Source organism: Dermacentor andersoni, chromosome 1, assembly GCF_023375885.2.
Source record: "Dermacentor andersoni chromosome 1, qqDerAnde1_hic_scaffold, whole genome shotgun sequence".
Taxonomy (NCBI): Eukaryota; Metazoa; Arthropoda; class Arachnida; order Ixodida; family Ixodidae; genus Dermacentor; species Dermacentor andersoni.
The window spans coordinates 39,137,915-39,154,889 of NC_092814.1; the positions used below are offsets into that span (position 1 = coordinate 39,137,915).

The 16,975-nt window shown below is 47.3% G+C and overlaps 1 protein-coding gene across 4 annotated transcripts in view; it reads left to right on the forward strand.

Moving 5' to 3' along the window:
• The window catches only part of stg (string), a 158,099-nt gene that overhangs the window by 34,152 nt on the left and 106,972 nt on the right, over positions 1-16,975 (forward strand). For all 4 annotated transcript variants that reach the window (XM_050193050.3, XM_050193051.3, XM_055061334.2 and 1 more), the window contains exon 5: positions 4,867-4,942. In XM_050193050.3, coding sequence (XP_050049007.1) covers positions 4,867-4,942 — 76 coding nt within the window. The remainder of the gene's footprint in view (positions 1-4,866; positions 4,943-16,975) is intronic.

A 16,975-nucleotide genomic window follows, 5' to 3' on the forward strand; every position in this document is an offset into this window, starting at 1 on the left:
GACCGCAAATAAAGACGGGGATAGCGGAAGAGAACACAAAAATGACACGGGCGGTAACATTACACTGGTTTATTCATGGCAACCCGTGGCGATATATAGACAAATATAACATGTGCAGTACGCAGCAACAAGAATACTCATCAGCCTAGCGGGGCAACCAGCTATAAAAAGAAAATCCATCTCAGATTGAAACAACCTAATGGAAGTGTCACTAGCACAGTCTTGACCTTTCTTTTTTATGTGATATGCCTCCATCGGTTCGCGTGCAGTCTGGCCCTGGCTTCTCCCCAGAATCTTTCTCCTTGAAACGTGGTCTACAGGGGAGCAGGCATTGCAGTGCGCCGGCAAGTGCGCCAATTCATCTTTCGTTAACTTTTGTTCACGTTCCCTGGCTCGATCATCGTACACACTTTTTTTTTGCACGTATAAAAACACTCCAGAGTGTAATATTATGTCGCTTATGCTCGTGCGGTGGTTCAGCTTGTATATAGCACAGTTTGCTGTGCCATGGCAAGGACGGCCGACATACTGAGCCGCGTTGCTCATCGGAATGCGATTCCGTCGGCAGCAAAATTCTCTCGCTGTGTACTTGCGTGTGTCGCGGCTGCAGCGACAGCATGGCTGATTGATTTACCGTTTTCCCGTCAAGGCTCTCTTTCTCTCTCTCTCCCTCATATTTTTTTTCGCTTTTAGAGGTGAGCGAAGAGTCCAAGTTTCGAATGCGAATTGAATGTTGCACACTAACTATTCGTACATATTCAAAAAGGAACTATTTGGTATTTTTCGATACACGAAACTAACCAAATACTTGGCAACAAGCTACTGTTAAAATCTTGCTACTAAATGAAGTATCGCGAAATATCAGAATTGAGGCAACGACAAAAGTTATCCAAGCAATGCAGATACAAAATGGGAAATATGCAAGCTTCGTTTTGTTTCGCGGCGGAAGCCTACATGGCAACCGTGATTTTTTGCTTCCGTAGTCTTGTTCTCTCATTTGACTTTCGAAGTCCATTCATTTAGCAGTTATATTTTTTTACGTTGCAACTAGTGTTTTCTTAGCAATGGGCCCGTTTTCACGATTGTACGCCCACAATGCTTTCAATACCTGTATTTTTGTAAGTGATTTGCATTCTTGGAACACATCGCCCACTTTTCGGTCGGCGTGGCCGTTCTCCCGACCTTCAATTAAACAAATTCATTTAAATTTATCCAGTGCTGGGCGGAGTCGCACCCACCTCACACAAGTTTTTCAAGCACGGCAACTCGACGGTTGAGCGCGCTGCACCACGAATGGGTGCGAGGAGGGATTGATTAATGGTATCCTTCTTTCTAACCTCTGTCGACTTGCGGCGAGCGCACTCTACAGGTGCATGTCAAACTGATAAAAGGGGCAATACCCACTCTTCTAGCCGACTGCGAATAAAAGTACTACGCCTGCAATAGCCGCCCATTCGAAGTCGGATGCGGAACCTTAGTCTACTGTGCCCGGGGGTCAAAACTGGGTGTGGTTAGGAGACCGCGTTTGCTTTCTTTGTGGCGGCCGAAGGTGTGCACGCTGTGGTCTGTATTAATGTTAACATTCTTAGCCTACTTCCCCCATCGCAGATTGCACATCAAGGTGTCTGCAGCAATATGGTTTGTCGCTACATTGCGTTTTTGGAAACCTCGTCCTACAGCAACCTTCCTTAAAGGTTGTTGGCAACCAGACTGACTATGTTGAGAGGTTATTCGTGCAGCTTTTTAACGAAAATTCGTGATCTGTTTATAAAACTGATTCTTTGTTCCTTATAATTAGCTCTTTTTTTTACATTAGTAATATAGGCGTTGTACCTAATTTTGCCGAAATAAATATTCCTGCTGTAAATGTATGCGTCTGCGTTTGGCTATTCGATATTTACTATTCGATTCGTGTTCGAAAAATTTCATATTCGCATACACCTAGTTTGTTTCATTTTTCCCCTTTGTCCAAAACAGCTGTACACCCTTTTCATAATCCTCAAGTGCGGCTCGCTGCGTTGCACATTGGGCAACTACTGGTGGTCATGGTTATGGTTGAAGTAAATATGATGTTAGCTGTAGAGGGCTGGGGCTTGTCTCTTGCGCATGGTTTCATCACGAGTCAAAATGAAAAAAAAAAGAAAAAGAAGACCGCCCTTCCATTACTGTGAGCAGGGGTGCAAGCGAAGCTAGGGATCCGCGGCTCTTCGTTGTCGTAACGGCTCGGCTTCGCGCTCCTTCACGGCGAGGTCCGCAGGTCGACGACGAGCCCTTTCTCGAGCGAGTTCCCGGGCGGCGTTCATCACACGCCGCCTGTTCTTCGGCCGAACGCACGCCGTGCGGCCCGCTCCCGCTGCCGTTCTTTCAACGCAGCCTGCTCTTCGTCAGAACGAACCAAACGCGGCCTCCCAATCTGACTGCCGGGCCTGAACTGGTGGGAAACGGCGGGCGCCGAGGCGAGCGAACAGGCGATCACACCCTTCCCCGCCTCCGGAGAGAGATTCTTGTTTGGGAAGTAGGAACATGGGGTAAAGTGCAGCGCAGTAACTGTCTCTCAGATGAGGACACCTCAACCGCGCTGCACAGGGGAGAAGGGATAGAAAGAGTGGTGAAAGAAAGAGGGAAGGAGCAGCAGCGGTCGAAACGCTGTGAGCGTGGGGAGGGGACTTAGAGGCGATCAGCTAGGGCGATGTCCTCGGCGAACTCCAGAATCGCTCGGAAGAGGCGCTTCTGGCTTGAGATGCAGCCCGAGGGGTGCAGCAGATTGTCCACCGTTGCACAGGGATGTTTGTGGGTATGGTAGACTTTTGCGAGGGCCGCGCGCGCGTTCGAGAAAGTCGGACACTCACACAGCAAATGTTCTAACGTTTCCGTCGCGCCGCAGTCCCGGCAGAAAGGGGAGAGGGAGGGCACGCCTGGGATTGGCCCGCGCCTTGCTCTGCTTCTACTTTTTTATGTATATAAAACCCCGCTTTAAAGGGTGCGTATGATGAACCGACAGAGGTTGAATCGGTTAGCGGGGTGGTCTCGCAACCCGAAGTTCGGTGGTTCGAATCCGCAGTCTGAATTCTGGGGCTCTACGTGCTAAAACTACGGTCTGTTTTTGAAGCACGCTGTGTAGTGGCGAACTCCGGATAATATTTGACCACCACCACCACATTCCGATTGAGCCCCAATCAGAATGTGGTCGCCGCGGCCGGCATCGAACCCGGGACCTCGTGCTCACTGAGCTATCGCGGTGGGTGTCACGCAAGCCACGTATCTGTATCTTCGATGTCATAGAACACGCGAACTGCTCGCACGCATTGATTGCAAAAATAAAAAAAGAGGAGAGAGATGACGGCTACATCATCAGCATAGTAAGCTACTTCGCGGGAAAGCTATTTTTACAATTAAAAGTAAAAAAAAAGTCTGATAAACAAAACGCCACAGCCACCCCACTCGGCGCTTCCTCGATAAAACGGGGCGATGCGCAATCAGTTTTCTCTCCGCCTCCGTGTACGCACGTCAAGGTCCTCATGATGGTTCCGTTCCAGTGACCCCAGCTCTCGCCGAGGCTGTTTTCGTATGCAAGGTCGCCTTCACTTGCTTTGCAAACAGATGGGCACCGTTCGCAGCAGCTGGATGCGCTTCCGACGCCTCGGTGCGCCAAACGTCTCCGCACAAGCGCGTCACGCCCAATGCGCGCAGTTGTTTACGACACTTATTGCGTGGTCGGGACCTTTTATTTTCTTCTTCTTAGGCCTTCGGTGTCAGGCCACGGTTAGGGTGTATCGTCATTGCAGTTTAATCGTTTCGACAATGCATAAGGCACTTATAGCGAATACGATTACATAGCGAGAGTGTTTTTTTTTTTTTTTTCAGGGAAAGGTTGAGGCTGGTTTAACTTCCGGACGTCTGGCTTTTTTTGTTTTTTTATTTGCACGAGTGCCTGTTATCTTTCAAAACGAAATGCAGAGATTTTGGCACAAGATAATCGGGGGGAAATTGGGACCTTTTGTGGACTGTTTTGTTCCAGAAGGTACAATGAAGCCATACAAGGCAGTCGTTGATAACTCACCTCGGTAAACCCCTAGCATATATTTGTAACACATTGTATGTGAAGTCAACAGCAAAAGTTTATGGGCCGCAGGATCTCGGAGAACGTTCAATTTCTGAGCAGCCTGTAACAGTGGTCAAACCGAACATCAGAATGTTGTTCGCAAGTACTGGTAAAGGCTGCAAATGCGAATACTAGGCTGCGTTGTGAGGCTGCGCAGATATTCAGCCTTCTCTCAGATCTCGTGTTCTGTAAAGTTTTGTGGTTGACTGTACCTGATCTTTACCGATACCTATCGACCGGCGCTGGCAAGGCCCGGCAAGGCTGGGAACAGCACGAGTGTAATCGGTTGGACAAATGTTTTCTTGTCCTGCTTTGGAAACGGGGTTCGGATATCGTGTCTGTAGTTCGCCAGTGAGCTGTTCGATTAACTAAACTTCTTTAAGCAATTATTTTATAGCGTACATTGCAAACGGGAAATCGAAGCCGTACTCGAGGCATGTTTGCTAGGTAGTAATCCTGCTATTAGCGCCAGTTTCGAGATGTTCCGAGACATTGACGCTCCACGTAGCTTCGTCCTGCGGTGCTTATGGCAGGTTTTGCGGGAAAATGTCCATGGTGAATGACAGTACATTTCACCGCAGGTTTTTTTAGCGGCTATCTCAAAACTGGCTTTGTAGTCTTACGATTCCTAATAAGCGGTCACGGCTTGAGCTCTGTCCCTCTCGACGTTATGCTCTCGCAGATTTTTTTAATCATTGTACAGTCATCAGGAAATAGCGCTCTCTGCCCAGTGCTTGCAACGCTGTGTGTTCTGTGTGGTGCAGTGTTCTCAAGGATGTGTCCAACCGAACGGACCTCGGCAGGCGACCGTGCGGCTGGAGGCGCCGATTGCTGGTCGTGGTAAGTGGACGTCTCACCCTCCCTCTTAATCGCCCCGGCGTGCGGCCCTGATCGGCCGCTGATAGCGCGCTGTACATGCAGATAGCCTGGTTTAAAGTTCCCGGTGGTAAACACGGTCGCCGCGCCAGGCGTCGCTTCCTTCTTGAGAACCGCCCCGCTTTGTCTGACGATGAACTCGGTGGCGCCAGTGTGTAGCGATGGGTGGATGCTGTGAGCGTCCCCTTTGGAACGGGGCGGTGGGTTGCGAAACCAAGCTCATGTTATTACATTGCCTAGTGCCCTAGCTATGTTAGAAAAGAAAAAAAAGGAAAGGAAAAAAAGCAAACGATGAATTGTCATAACCAAACTTTCTGAACCCCAATCTAAACTTTGTTTTTGCACGCCTCCGTTGTTTGTCGTTTCCCTACTTCCACCAATCTTCTAATCGCCTCTTACTAATCTCTACTGCGGACATGTTTACTTTCCCCCTGCTCACGCTGAACCCAAGGGCTTCAAGGAGGCCAATGGTGCCTAAATCGACCGCTGGGTAGATATCTTCACATTCCAGTAAAACGTGATGCGTTGTTTCCCTAGCTTTACCGCAGCAAACACATGCTTCTTCTTCCTTCTTATATCTCGCTTTATAGGTGCGTGTTCCAAAGCATCCTGATCTCTCTTCGAAAAGTAATGGGCTTCCCTTTGAGTTATCATAAATTGTTTCTTTCCTGATTTCGCTGTTTAATCTTAAGCAGTTTTCCGCTTCAGCGTGTGAAGTGCCTGCGCCATCTTGCGAAGGGGTTCGTTCATGTAATTATGACCAGCGTGCCGTTTGACGAAACAGAAAATATGCGCTGTATATTCCATCTTTAGGCCCGCAGGGGCCTGAAGCCAGTAGGGGGACTGAACTAAAATGCCAGTACAGGCAACAGATAAATTTTAATTTCTGTTCTTAAACGAAATCAATGTGAAGAATCATGAATCAGTATAAGGTAACTGATGAATGGGAAGCTACAAATAAATGTGAATAAATAGAATAAACATAACTACGTGATCTGCAACGTCAATGTAATAAAGTTTAAATGCGTAACAATAAAAATATTGTAACATGATAATGGGAACACTTACAGTGAATTGGAAAAAAGATAAAATATTATGGGGCTATTTGGTGCACATCGAGGGGTTGGGCCAGCATAAAGTTAATCGACTGAAATGATCAAATATTGTTTTTCAGATTCCCAATTTTAACCATTCTTAGCTGACGTTCACCGTTGCTGTAAGTTATGGCCAGTATGTATTATTTTATCTCAAATTCTTCTAATTCAAATTCTTTTTAATAGTTGGAGACAGCCGTCGCTAAGCGCCTCGTAAATGTACGTCTGAGGACGCTAGGTGGCTAAGATTATTCCGCAACTGATCACTCCTGCGTCCCTCATAGCCCCACTGGGCATCTTTTAGATGCAAAACTCTATTAATTATGCTTATTTTCATCTTGCAATTGTATCAAAATTGTCGCAATCGTCTCAAAGCCTCCGTCTCAGTTACTCCGGAGACCCTGTCGTCGAGGTGGGCCGCCGCTCTGCGCAGCTCAGACCTCGGAATCCAGATGTGGGCAGTCCAGCAAGCCCGTGAGGCGGCGTTGAGGCAGGGCCTTGACGTTCCCCCGTGGGAGACCTGAGCCCGGGTCGCGTTAAACCTTGCCGGACGTACAAGAAAGTTGTATCCATCCATCCATCCATCCATCCATCTCAAAGCCTGTAGTTGTATACAATCACGACAGCCTTTTTTTTTTTTTTTGTCGGAGCATCAGTGGTGTGGTTAAAATCTTGGTACCGCAAATTGTTTGACCTCCTGAATTAACAGTGTCTCTCTATCTGTATTTTTGTGCGTGCGTGGCTGTCCAGCTCTGAATACTGTTTTCAATGATCTGCGACATATTGTCGAATTACGAGTTTGCATCTAGCTATCAAATCGACAGGTAGGCACTACATTCGAGCTTAAGTGTGACGATCCTCTCACTAATTAAAGGAACATCGTGAGGAGCATCTCAAAATGACAGATTTGGAGGCAGTCGTGTACCGATCGCCGTAACATTGCAATTTTGTAGGTGTCTTTTTATCTTTCTTGTTCTTTTTTTTTTTGTGACTATCCGCATCTGCGGTAGGAGTTACAAGCCCAGTCAAGCCACTCTTGGTCGGCTTTTGGTCTCTGCTCCTGACGTGTGCTGTTGCAGCTCGAGGCGGCGTTTGGGCGAGGAATCCACTAAGCCCATTGACGAGTACGTCCGGCGGCAGGAATCGAGAAAAAAGGGGTTATTTTACCTTGTTTACACTGGCTCCATATACGGAAGGCCACTCCATGTAGGGGCATATTAAACGTCCGTCTTCACATCAGGACCCGTCAGCACACCTCTCTCTGCGCCAGAGGTCTTCGCTTTTAATACTATCGTCTTCCCTAGGAGACTAGACTAGGGAAGCTGATGACTGTATCGCGGCCAATCACAATCGCCGAATGGGTCGCAAAATCCCGCCCATGATATCGCACCGTTTCGCTGAGCTCCGCCTCGTATGTTGCACCTTCGCCCCCGCATATGGCGCGTAGCAATCTGGGAAACCGAAGTCGAAGCGCGTCCCACGGTAGCATTCGACGTTGGCCCGTTTCATCAATTAGTTCAGGTTGTCAGGTCCAGGTAGAGGGGTCTTTAGTTGACCCGTCATCTGTCGGCGTCAACGCTGCGTCGACTTCCAGATAGGCGAATGGGGTGGGAGTGGGGGTATTGCCTCTTGGTAAACGCCTAAGGAATGCCCATCGTCGTATTGAGACGTAACAGTACCCACAGTGTCAAATAAATATTTGATTGATTGGTAGATAGATATGGCGTTCTGAACCTGAGCAGAAGGTCACGGTTCCGATTCCAGGCATCGGCGGGACATCTCTGCGATGGTGGTATGCAAATGCGCCCGTGTACGTTGTCCAACCTCAACTGCCAGAAATAATTCCTGAATTCTTCACTGCTGTTTTCTGTGAAAGCTCAGGTGCCGCATTTTTAATAATCCATTCCATTTTCTACTCGTAATCGAGTCCAGTAGCACATTTCGGCGCCAGGAAAGGCGATAGAAATGAACAGTGATATATCGATCTTCACGAAGTAAGGCCTCAGGTTGAAGTTTTTGATGCAGAGCGGGATAAGCTAAAAAGTCTTGAGAGACGAAACAGTTCTCGAAATTCACATGTTCTACCACGAAGCGTTTTTGCATTGTCTGGTTCCCTTTCTTTGTTCAACATTTTGTTCGCAAAATTGTATTCGTATCGCTATTAACCCCACAAAGGCTAGCGGATCATTTTTGCTACGCTTAGCTTAACACCTGAAAATTTCGATGTGAAGGACAAATCGTGCGATTTTTCGGCAATGTCAAGGTAATGGCGTTTTTAGCCTCCCGAGAGCCCCCTGTCATGCGTCTGGTAGAATTGCTCCGCAAATTTGAAAATAATTTTAATTGAACTAAAAAAACAAGTGCAAGAATGAACCCAAAACCTGACCGAGCAGCCGAGTGGACATCTTCGTGTGACGTCACGAGCGGCACGCCAGCAGGGGAGGCGTACCGGTCCCGCCAGCGCGGAGAACGAAAGCGGTGAAGAGCCGACGCTCAGCTGATTCTTGAAGCACCGCGTCGGACTCTTTTAGTACACTGTCATCGGGTTACAATGTCATCCGCACCAGCTAGTCGAAGCTGTCAGTATACGCGCCGTGCACGCCGGCGGACGCGCCACTGGTGGCGGCCTTGCGCAGAACACGCGGGAGAGGAGCCTGGCGCGTGCCGTAGCTTGTTGTGTCGTTGATCGTGCTTCTCTGTCTTATTCACGTTTTCAGAGCAAGGTAGGCAACACCATTCGCACGTGTGGGGTGGCCAAAGCTTCAGGGAATGTCGAAGAAGAATTGTTGCAGGGTGCGGGGCTCAAATACCGGTGAAAACGTGCTGGTGATACGGTTCTAATCATTCGCGGCAAAGCCTCATCAGCGGGAGCAACGGTAGCAAAAATGGATCGTCGCTTCGAAGGGAAATTTCTTGTTCTCATCCTTTCCTTTGTCTCGTCGGTGTTTTTCTTTTTCCACTCGATCATAGTTAGACGCGTGAGCAACGAAGTTCGTCTGCAGTGCAGCATAAGGTTTAAAGGCATTTCACTAAAGTTCGGAATGCTGTTTGTCACTTATATTGTTTTCCGCTTCTTTACCACGTTGCGCTAGTTTGGCAGCACGACTGCACGAGCGCATTGCGTTGTATGTTAAAGCTACTGAAGTTTGCAAGAACTGAAATTGTTGGTTTCATGTGGCGCGGTAAATCCTCGCACCAGCTCTCGCGCACTTCATGTTTTTACATATATTTTATGCGTGGCTTCGCACATGTTTAACTGTTGCCAGTTGCTCCATGCATAACTCTTGTCGATTCTTTTGAGCTGCTAAGTTTTCACCCTGCCTTGTTTGTAAAGGGTATAAATCACGCTGTGTCTTATCGGAATGATACCAAGGAAGTGCTTCTTTAACAGTTTTATTCTTTTCGCCCGAGGACATCTTAGATATTGTTTCCGTTTTTTTGGAATGTGTTTAGAAAATAGGTAGTTCAAGGCGAGAATTGCTAATAGCTGCTGCATATGGTATTTTTGTTCCATTTCTCGCTGAAAAGTTCGCGTCCCGTTTGGGTAGCCATCACACCTCGATGCTGCCTGAGCAAACTTAACACGCCGAGTGATTTGTTTGTTTCACAACGTAGTCCCTTCTTGCATGTGAGTTTTGTGCTTAGCTGAATTCTTATACTTACGCTGCAGACGACTAAACCGGGCCTTGCCGCCAGCGCTCATCTACTTTGACTGGCGCTGCTCTGCCTTTAAATATATCATGCGGCTCCTCTCTCTAGTAATATAAAAAAAGTACTGAAAAGTTAGTCAGTCTTTAGGTTTGTAAATTTCCAAGCAGCTCCCTTGGGGAATTTAAAATTGCACAAACTGCAGCGGGAACGGTATAGTTCATCGGCGTATGCAGCAGAATTGCATCGGCGGTACAGCACTAACACGCGCTTTTATTAACCCGTGTGTTTGGTGACTTCGTTGGCTAGTGTACGCGTTTCCATCAATAAATTGGCCACTACTCTTCTTGCGGCGACTTCGACTGCACTTATTCGGCGATGTCACATGTATTCATCGGCAGAAAAATCACAACGGCATATGCAGAGATTGCACCGTGCGGATTTTTTTTATATAAGTCTGCACTAACGACGGGAGCCTATTATTCAGGTACAGAAGCAGCATTGCGGCAAGGGTAGAATAAAAAAAACCATCGAGAGATCGCATCACTCACCAAAATTTATCGGCTAGTGAACATGAACTCCACGTCATGTAAATGGGGTTCATGGCGTTTGTCTGCGGGACACACCTTGCACGTATGTGGACCATCTTGTCCCAAACACCGGTAACATCGTGTTCATACCCGGTCGCACAGAGGTCAGCATCTTCCCTACAGCTGTCACCGCAGAAGAAGCAGCCTGGCAGCCGAACAAAGGAGAAATCGCAGCCGCGAACTTCAGCCATCCTTGCTGCAAAGGGTTGTCGTCTGCTACTGCTCCCGCGTGTACTGTTGGAAGCGTCCGCTAGGTGGCTTTCAGTGGCGCCTCTATGTGCACGAGGCGTATAGTGACGGCCGCGATTCACGAATCGCCGTTCGCATTCGACCCGCCACCGCGAGAGCCAGCGCTCAGTGCAACACATGGCGCTGCAACGTGAAGACTAAGTGTCACCGCTGATTTGATACGTGCTGCTTGCTGTTCAGGGCAGCGTTTCGCATACTCCCTATTGGATATCTTGGAGCGCTGCTATCCGCACTTGTATTTCGATTTCCGAACCTCTGACCGGTGCATTTGTTTACATCGGCATGGTAGCGCGACCGCTCGTCGTCCGCGTGAAATATAATGCAAGCCGCACATCAGTGACATTAAATAATGTCAGAACGCAGCAAAACACGCGGACTGCGTGCCTCTAAGCACTGTCGCATCAATCTGAGTCGCGCTGTTATGAGCGAGCGGGAGACATTATAGAGCGCGTTGTTATGCTGCCTACTTATCGTTCTTCGTGCCTTTTTCGTGCACACAATTCCTGTGTTGCATACAGTAGGCGTAGATTAAGACTTTGCGCAGATTATGTTTCATTTAGAGAACACGAAGTTTTCAAGTGTAGACGCCGATGCCAGTACTGACGTCGTTGGCAGCTGAACGAGGTGTTTGTTTCTGCTGTATCGATGGGGCCTCCGCCTGTTTGCCGATGTGCGATAAGAGGCAAACGGTGCAACTCCGAAGCTAAGTAATGCGTCAGCATAACCAATAAACATACACCGATGTGCGTATAGTAGGATGCAACTTAAAAAAACAGCAGTTGGCAACCAGGGCACTCAAACCGCGCGGGGTTTTGTTAATCCGCCAGCCAATGTCAGAAACAAACAAAATCGTCGTCATGCGACATTTTCAAGACGGCGTCATATTTGATTGATACCTCCGGAGCGTCTGCTGTTCTTGAAGAGTCTTTTCATAGGTGGAAGCGATGAGGTGTGCCACAAACACGGACAAAGTGTATGCAGTCTGAGCATTTCACTCTTCAAAAGTCCGTGGTACAGTTCATTTCATTGCTGAGCCCGTTTTACTCGTGAAACTTCAGTGCCAACCGAAGCGAAACTTGACAATAGTTGCAGCGAAGCAAGCGTTTTATTCCAGTTCAATAAAGAATTTGGCGTTCACCATTGCACTATAATAGACGAGTGAAAACGTATAAAATTACGCGCTGATAGTTTTATTTTTGTGGTTACCGCCTTATTTAGGTAACAGGGGAAGTTTGAAGCATGAACTTTTTGCAGCCTCGCTGAGGAACAGTGGCTGGTGGTTATGAGGGCGTGGGTGGGGCTTCACTGCAGACTTCAGTTGTATCCCACTATAGTCAAACTCAAGGTATACGGAAGTGCCGGCGAGCGCGACTGGCAGCCTCAGAGAACAGCGTACCCCGTGCGCTGTGTCGACGCTTCTCGCTTTTTTTATGTGCGCACTGTTCGGAATGAAGAATAGTTTATTCCATGTCCGTGTGGTCAACACTGAACTACAAAAGCAGTTTTCTTCATCCTAATAGCTATGCTAGCTTCAGCTAGGTCAGTCGCCAGGTCCGCCGGTAGTATAGACGCACGAGCTCAGCGACTGTGATTGGCCTAAACTGCTGGACGCCATCGACATCGTCCCAAACTGTGTGCGGCTGGCGAGAGCTCAAGTGCGTGCAGCCCAGGGGTGGGACTCTTGCGCCAATTGCCCCATTTTGATACAACCGCAAAGTGGCGAGCGGATTCGTTCTTCGAAAAAGAGTGTACAGCCGTTCACATTCCGCACACCGCTGGACGATGGCACCCGCACAGTTCCGCGTAATTTTCGCGCTTACAACACTGGCCTTTCGGCGCCTCCGGCAAGTGGCCGGCGCGCGCGACCACTCCCGGCTGTCGTCGCTGCTGTCGGAACGGCCCGGGGCGGCTGCATTTTGAGTGTACTCGAATACGTTTGAGTCGGCCGAGCGGCGCTCCCTAACTGAGACGCAAAACAACTTCAGTGGGCGGGCGGGCACGTCCCCAGGGCCGGTATAATGTAAGAATCTGTCTTTGTGCCCATATGGGCGAGGCCTGAGCCATTTTGGCCTATCGCAAAGGGCTGATAGCGGATTTGAAATAAAAACAGGAATAGTTTTTACGTTACACCAGCACAGGGTCGTTTGCGAAGTTACCCCGTCGATAGGACCGCATAATTTAAGAACAGTTTCCGCTATCATGAGCGTCGGCGCGGGAATGTATAGTTCGATCCTAATGCCACCGATGTTTTAACTTTTACAAAAAGCACGCGCCGCTCGACCCAATCTGCCGCATTCGAGTACACTATAGCTACAAAGCGCGCTTCTACAGCTCCGCATTCTGATTCGTTTGCGGGAAGGCGGAACTACTTCTGTTAAGTATAAATGGCTTTCAACAAACCGCGGTAGTGCATAACTCTGTAGGGATGGTAGATTTATTTTCTTATTCGATTAATCATTCATCATTTTAGCCTTTAAACGATTAATAACTGACTTTTCCGTACGGTCTGTTGAAGCGCATTTCCAGGCGCTTTACCCACACAATATACATTAAAGAAGAATGTACTTATAGAAAATAGCTTGGGCTACTTTTCGAAATTTCGGACTCACTATTGCAGAATGCATATTTTCTTTTCTACCTTTTTTTTGTGATCGCTACTAATTATATACATGCACTATTACCAAAATTTGCATGCACTAGACGGTTTCAGTGTCAGGGTAATCTGCTTCAAAATTAAGCTTAAGACAGTTGCAGTACAGCGCTCGTGTTGGTTTATTGTGTTCCGTCGTGATTTCGAAGTGCGTTGCCATATTCCATTATTCCACCAAAATTCAGATTGGCCTACTCTAAATTGCTTCAAAATGAAAATTTGTCGGCTCCAAACTGCTCAAAAACGCAGTTTTACTTGCTCCAAAATGACTTTGGACAGTCCCACCCCTGGCAGCCAACAACGGAACCTCACTTGCCTCCCATCACTTGCCCGTCCACACAGAAAAGCGTATACCTTCTCGCACCACTGGCTCACTCCTCAGCGCTATCATCTGCCATCCATTCTCCGCATGCTCTGCTATGCCGCCTTTTACGTCATAACACATTGTGGCCAGTAGCCGAAGAGCAAGCAAGGCAGGTGGTACAAGGCATTTAACAAAATTCATCTGTAAAAGAAACTGCGCAACTCTACTGCTTTTTTGAGGACATGACGGAAGCGCGCAGAGGAACGTACCCAGCTAATTCCATTGACAACCGCTGACATCGAGAAATCGCCGGAGTTGGCATTTAAGCTCGGGAAGCATAACGCAAAGCTCATAGTGACGTTTTCGATAGGTGCAGCGAGTTTCCAAACCAATGAATTACTATAATAAGCATATTTACTCGATACCATTTCATTGGTTTTTGTACGATTGTACTATCCATGGCCAGAAATGAAGGTGAACATGTTCTAATTTTCCTGGACATCGAATGTTGTGATGGGGCTTAAAAAAAAAAACAGGAAGAAACCACTCCTTACGAACGCCACTCACGTGTTAATTGGTTACACGACAAAAGAAACGGATGATAGCTTCGATCAGCATTTGTTGCTTGCGTGGCTGCCTTGCTTACGCTGGATGCCGGTACGGATCGGGTCATTGTGATCGACATTAGAGAAAAGCGTAACGATATGTAGTGACTGGATTTTTCAATGGGCCAAGCGTATTTAGAGATATGAGAAGCACAACTTCGCGGTTATCTTAGGTTTATTTGTCCAACAGTTTCGGTCGGCGGGCCGACCTTGCCGAAGTGCGTCAAGCGGCCCGTCACGCGGCAATTTTTCCGTGTATTCGTGGTCTTCTTTCACGCTCGGGCAAAACTTTATGTAGCACGTATTGAGCAACAGAAAGCTGTATCGGGAATTTTTCATGTCGCTCTACAATTTTCTCATTGACACTTCAATCTAAGTATATGTGCGAGTTTGTGCGAGTTTGTATATGTGCGAATTAATTAAAGCTAATTACATAATTAGGCGGAATGCAAAATATAATCTAAGTATCTCCAAGCGACGGTAAACATTAACTTGGTGCTGTCCATCTACGTGGCATTTGCATATATTGACACGTCACCTTATATTTAACGGGCGACCACATTCGCCGGCTAACAAATGTTATCGCACAGCGCTGGACGCGTCTGCATGTATCCGAAGTTTCTGGAAAGTTATCGATGCTTCTATCCGCTGTTTGTTGTCGCCGAACCTTGTGTTATCTGATTTCATCGCGTGACTCGAATGTTGTAGAACTTTGTGGAAGGCATGCGGGTCCCAGCGATTAGTCTGGAACATTCGATGACTGCTGTATAAAAGCCGACGCACTTGACCCGCTGATCAGATTTTCGACGATCGCCGACTGTGTTCGCCGCTATCGTTGTGCTTTAAGTGTAGCCTGTTTTGTGGGCACAGGTTCGCCCAATAAAAGCTAGTTTTGTCTTTCACAGTACTGCTACTGTGTTCTTTGGCGTCACTACTACGTGACAATATTTAAGTCATGGTGCATGATAGCTGGGTCGTTGTGTGTGTGTGTGTGTGTAATATATATATTCGAACTAAGACATTAAAAATGCGTAATTGATATTATCATATCTAATGAAGCGCTCCACAAAGTATATCACTTTTTTTTTTATCGAGTGGTGGTTGAGAGCAGCACTCGGTAACAGTGCGGGAGAAGAGAAGATAGGCGAGTTCCAGAAGCATGCCTCGTTAAGCGGACCGTACCCACAATGCCGGAGTCGAGAGGCGAGGCAGAGAAATGGGCATAACCCTATAGGGTGCCTCGCCCATATCAGTCACCGACGCAGTCGCGAAATGAGCGCATAGCGCCTTTGCTGTACTCTTCGCTCGTGGCAGCTCTCCTACTAGGCGAGGCGGAGGGGAAATTAAGCATCAAAAAGCGCATGCGTCGTTTGGAGTCTCTTCAATAGAGGGAAGGCTACTACTACACGAGGCAACGGTTGAGGACTAAGTGGATAAATCTTAATTCAAGGTACGGCACGATACGTTTCTGATATTTCTGAAAAAGTAAACATCGTGCAAATTTGTCCTACGGAGAACTGACGCAGCGCGTGAAGGCGCAGAAGCGTCGAGACGGCACTTGGAAAGCGGCCACCCTGCAAATCAGCACTTCTGTACCCGACGCGGTGTCTTAGTGGCTGTGGCGTTGCTCAAGGTAGCTGGTTCGATCCCGACAATGGCGGCCCCATTTCGACGGGGGGCGAAATGTAAAAACGCTCGCTTACTTAGAGATAAGTACGTGGGTACGTGGTACAGAACCCCAGCTGGTCAGAATTAATCTGGGGTACCCCAGTAAGCCGTGCCTGATAATTCGATTGTGGCTTTGGCACGCAAAGCACCATAATTGAATTAGAGTTCAACACTTCTGCCACGATGCGACGCATCGAAAGTGCCGCCGTGTGACACCCGTATTAGTTGTTGTTGCCCTATATTGCTATCTTCCTTTCTTTTTCTTTCTTTCGTTTCTCGCTTTGCATTGCGGTAATTCAGCAATTGATATGACAATTGTGTTTGTACGCCTACTATGTGGTGCGATGATATTCGTGTAATACCTACTAGTATCTTACTGTGCGCACTTTTTTGTTTTTAGTTTTCCTTACAGTTTTGCTTACTGTATCTATGTTGCATGCCAATGCGTTGTGCGAACAAAGCTTTTGTTACGTCGATGCTTTTCCTTTTTTGCCTTGTTGAACAACGCTTGTTTCACGTTGAGGTAACCATAGTTCTCCCTTACCCAATGCCTTCCTGAAGGCCTGTAAGATGTTCATAAATATATTTTTAAGATAAATAAAATAAACATGCCGTAAGCAGAGCCGCAGGTGAGACGCACGAATTTTTGTGATCGATGCCATTAACATTTCAATCTTACTGTTCATAATTATGATGATTTCAGTTTGGGCGGCAACTATAATATATTAATAAACGGGTGAATAATTGCATAATTTATCATTTCACACTTCGCGCACAATTTCACGCTCTATCCATCCTTGAAACTGCAGCACGCAACAAGTAATTGCACACAGACACACAGATCTTTAATCCTCAATGCAACCGTTCTAGAGCTTGCTGCGCCTTCGACCAAACGTTCTTTGTTTGTTTGGACTGGTGTATTTAATACTGCGAGTTAGGTTCGTTCGTTCGCTAACAGAGCCAACACTGGGTACGTAGTTCAAAAGGGCGATGAAAGGGGCTAGTTGTTGACTGTTCCCACTTTCTACCCGTCTCGTTACGAACTCTCGCAATGATATACCACTTCTACATAGCCAAGTGAAGGTAGTGGGAATACGTGTGCAGAAAAACAATAATAAACGCATTTGAGAATAAATACACGTCTATTTTATTAATGTTTTTCTCGCCTCATCCAAGCCGCAGCAACAGT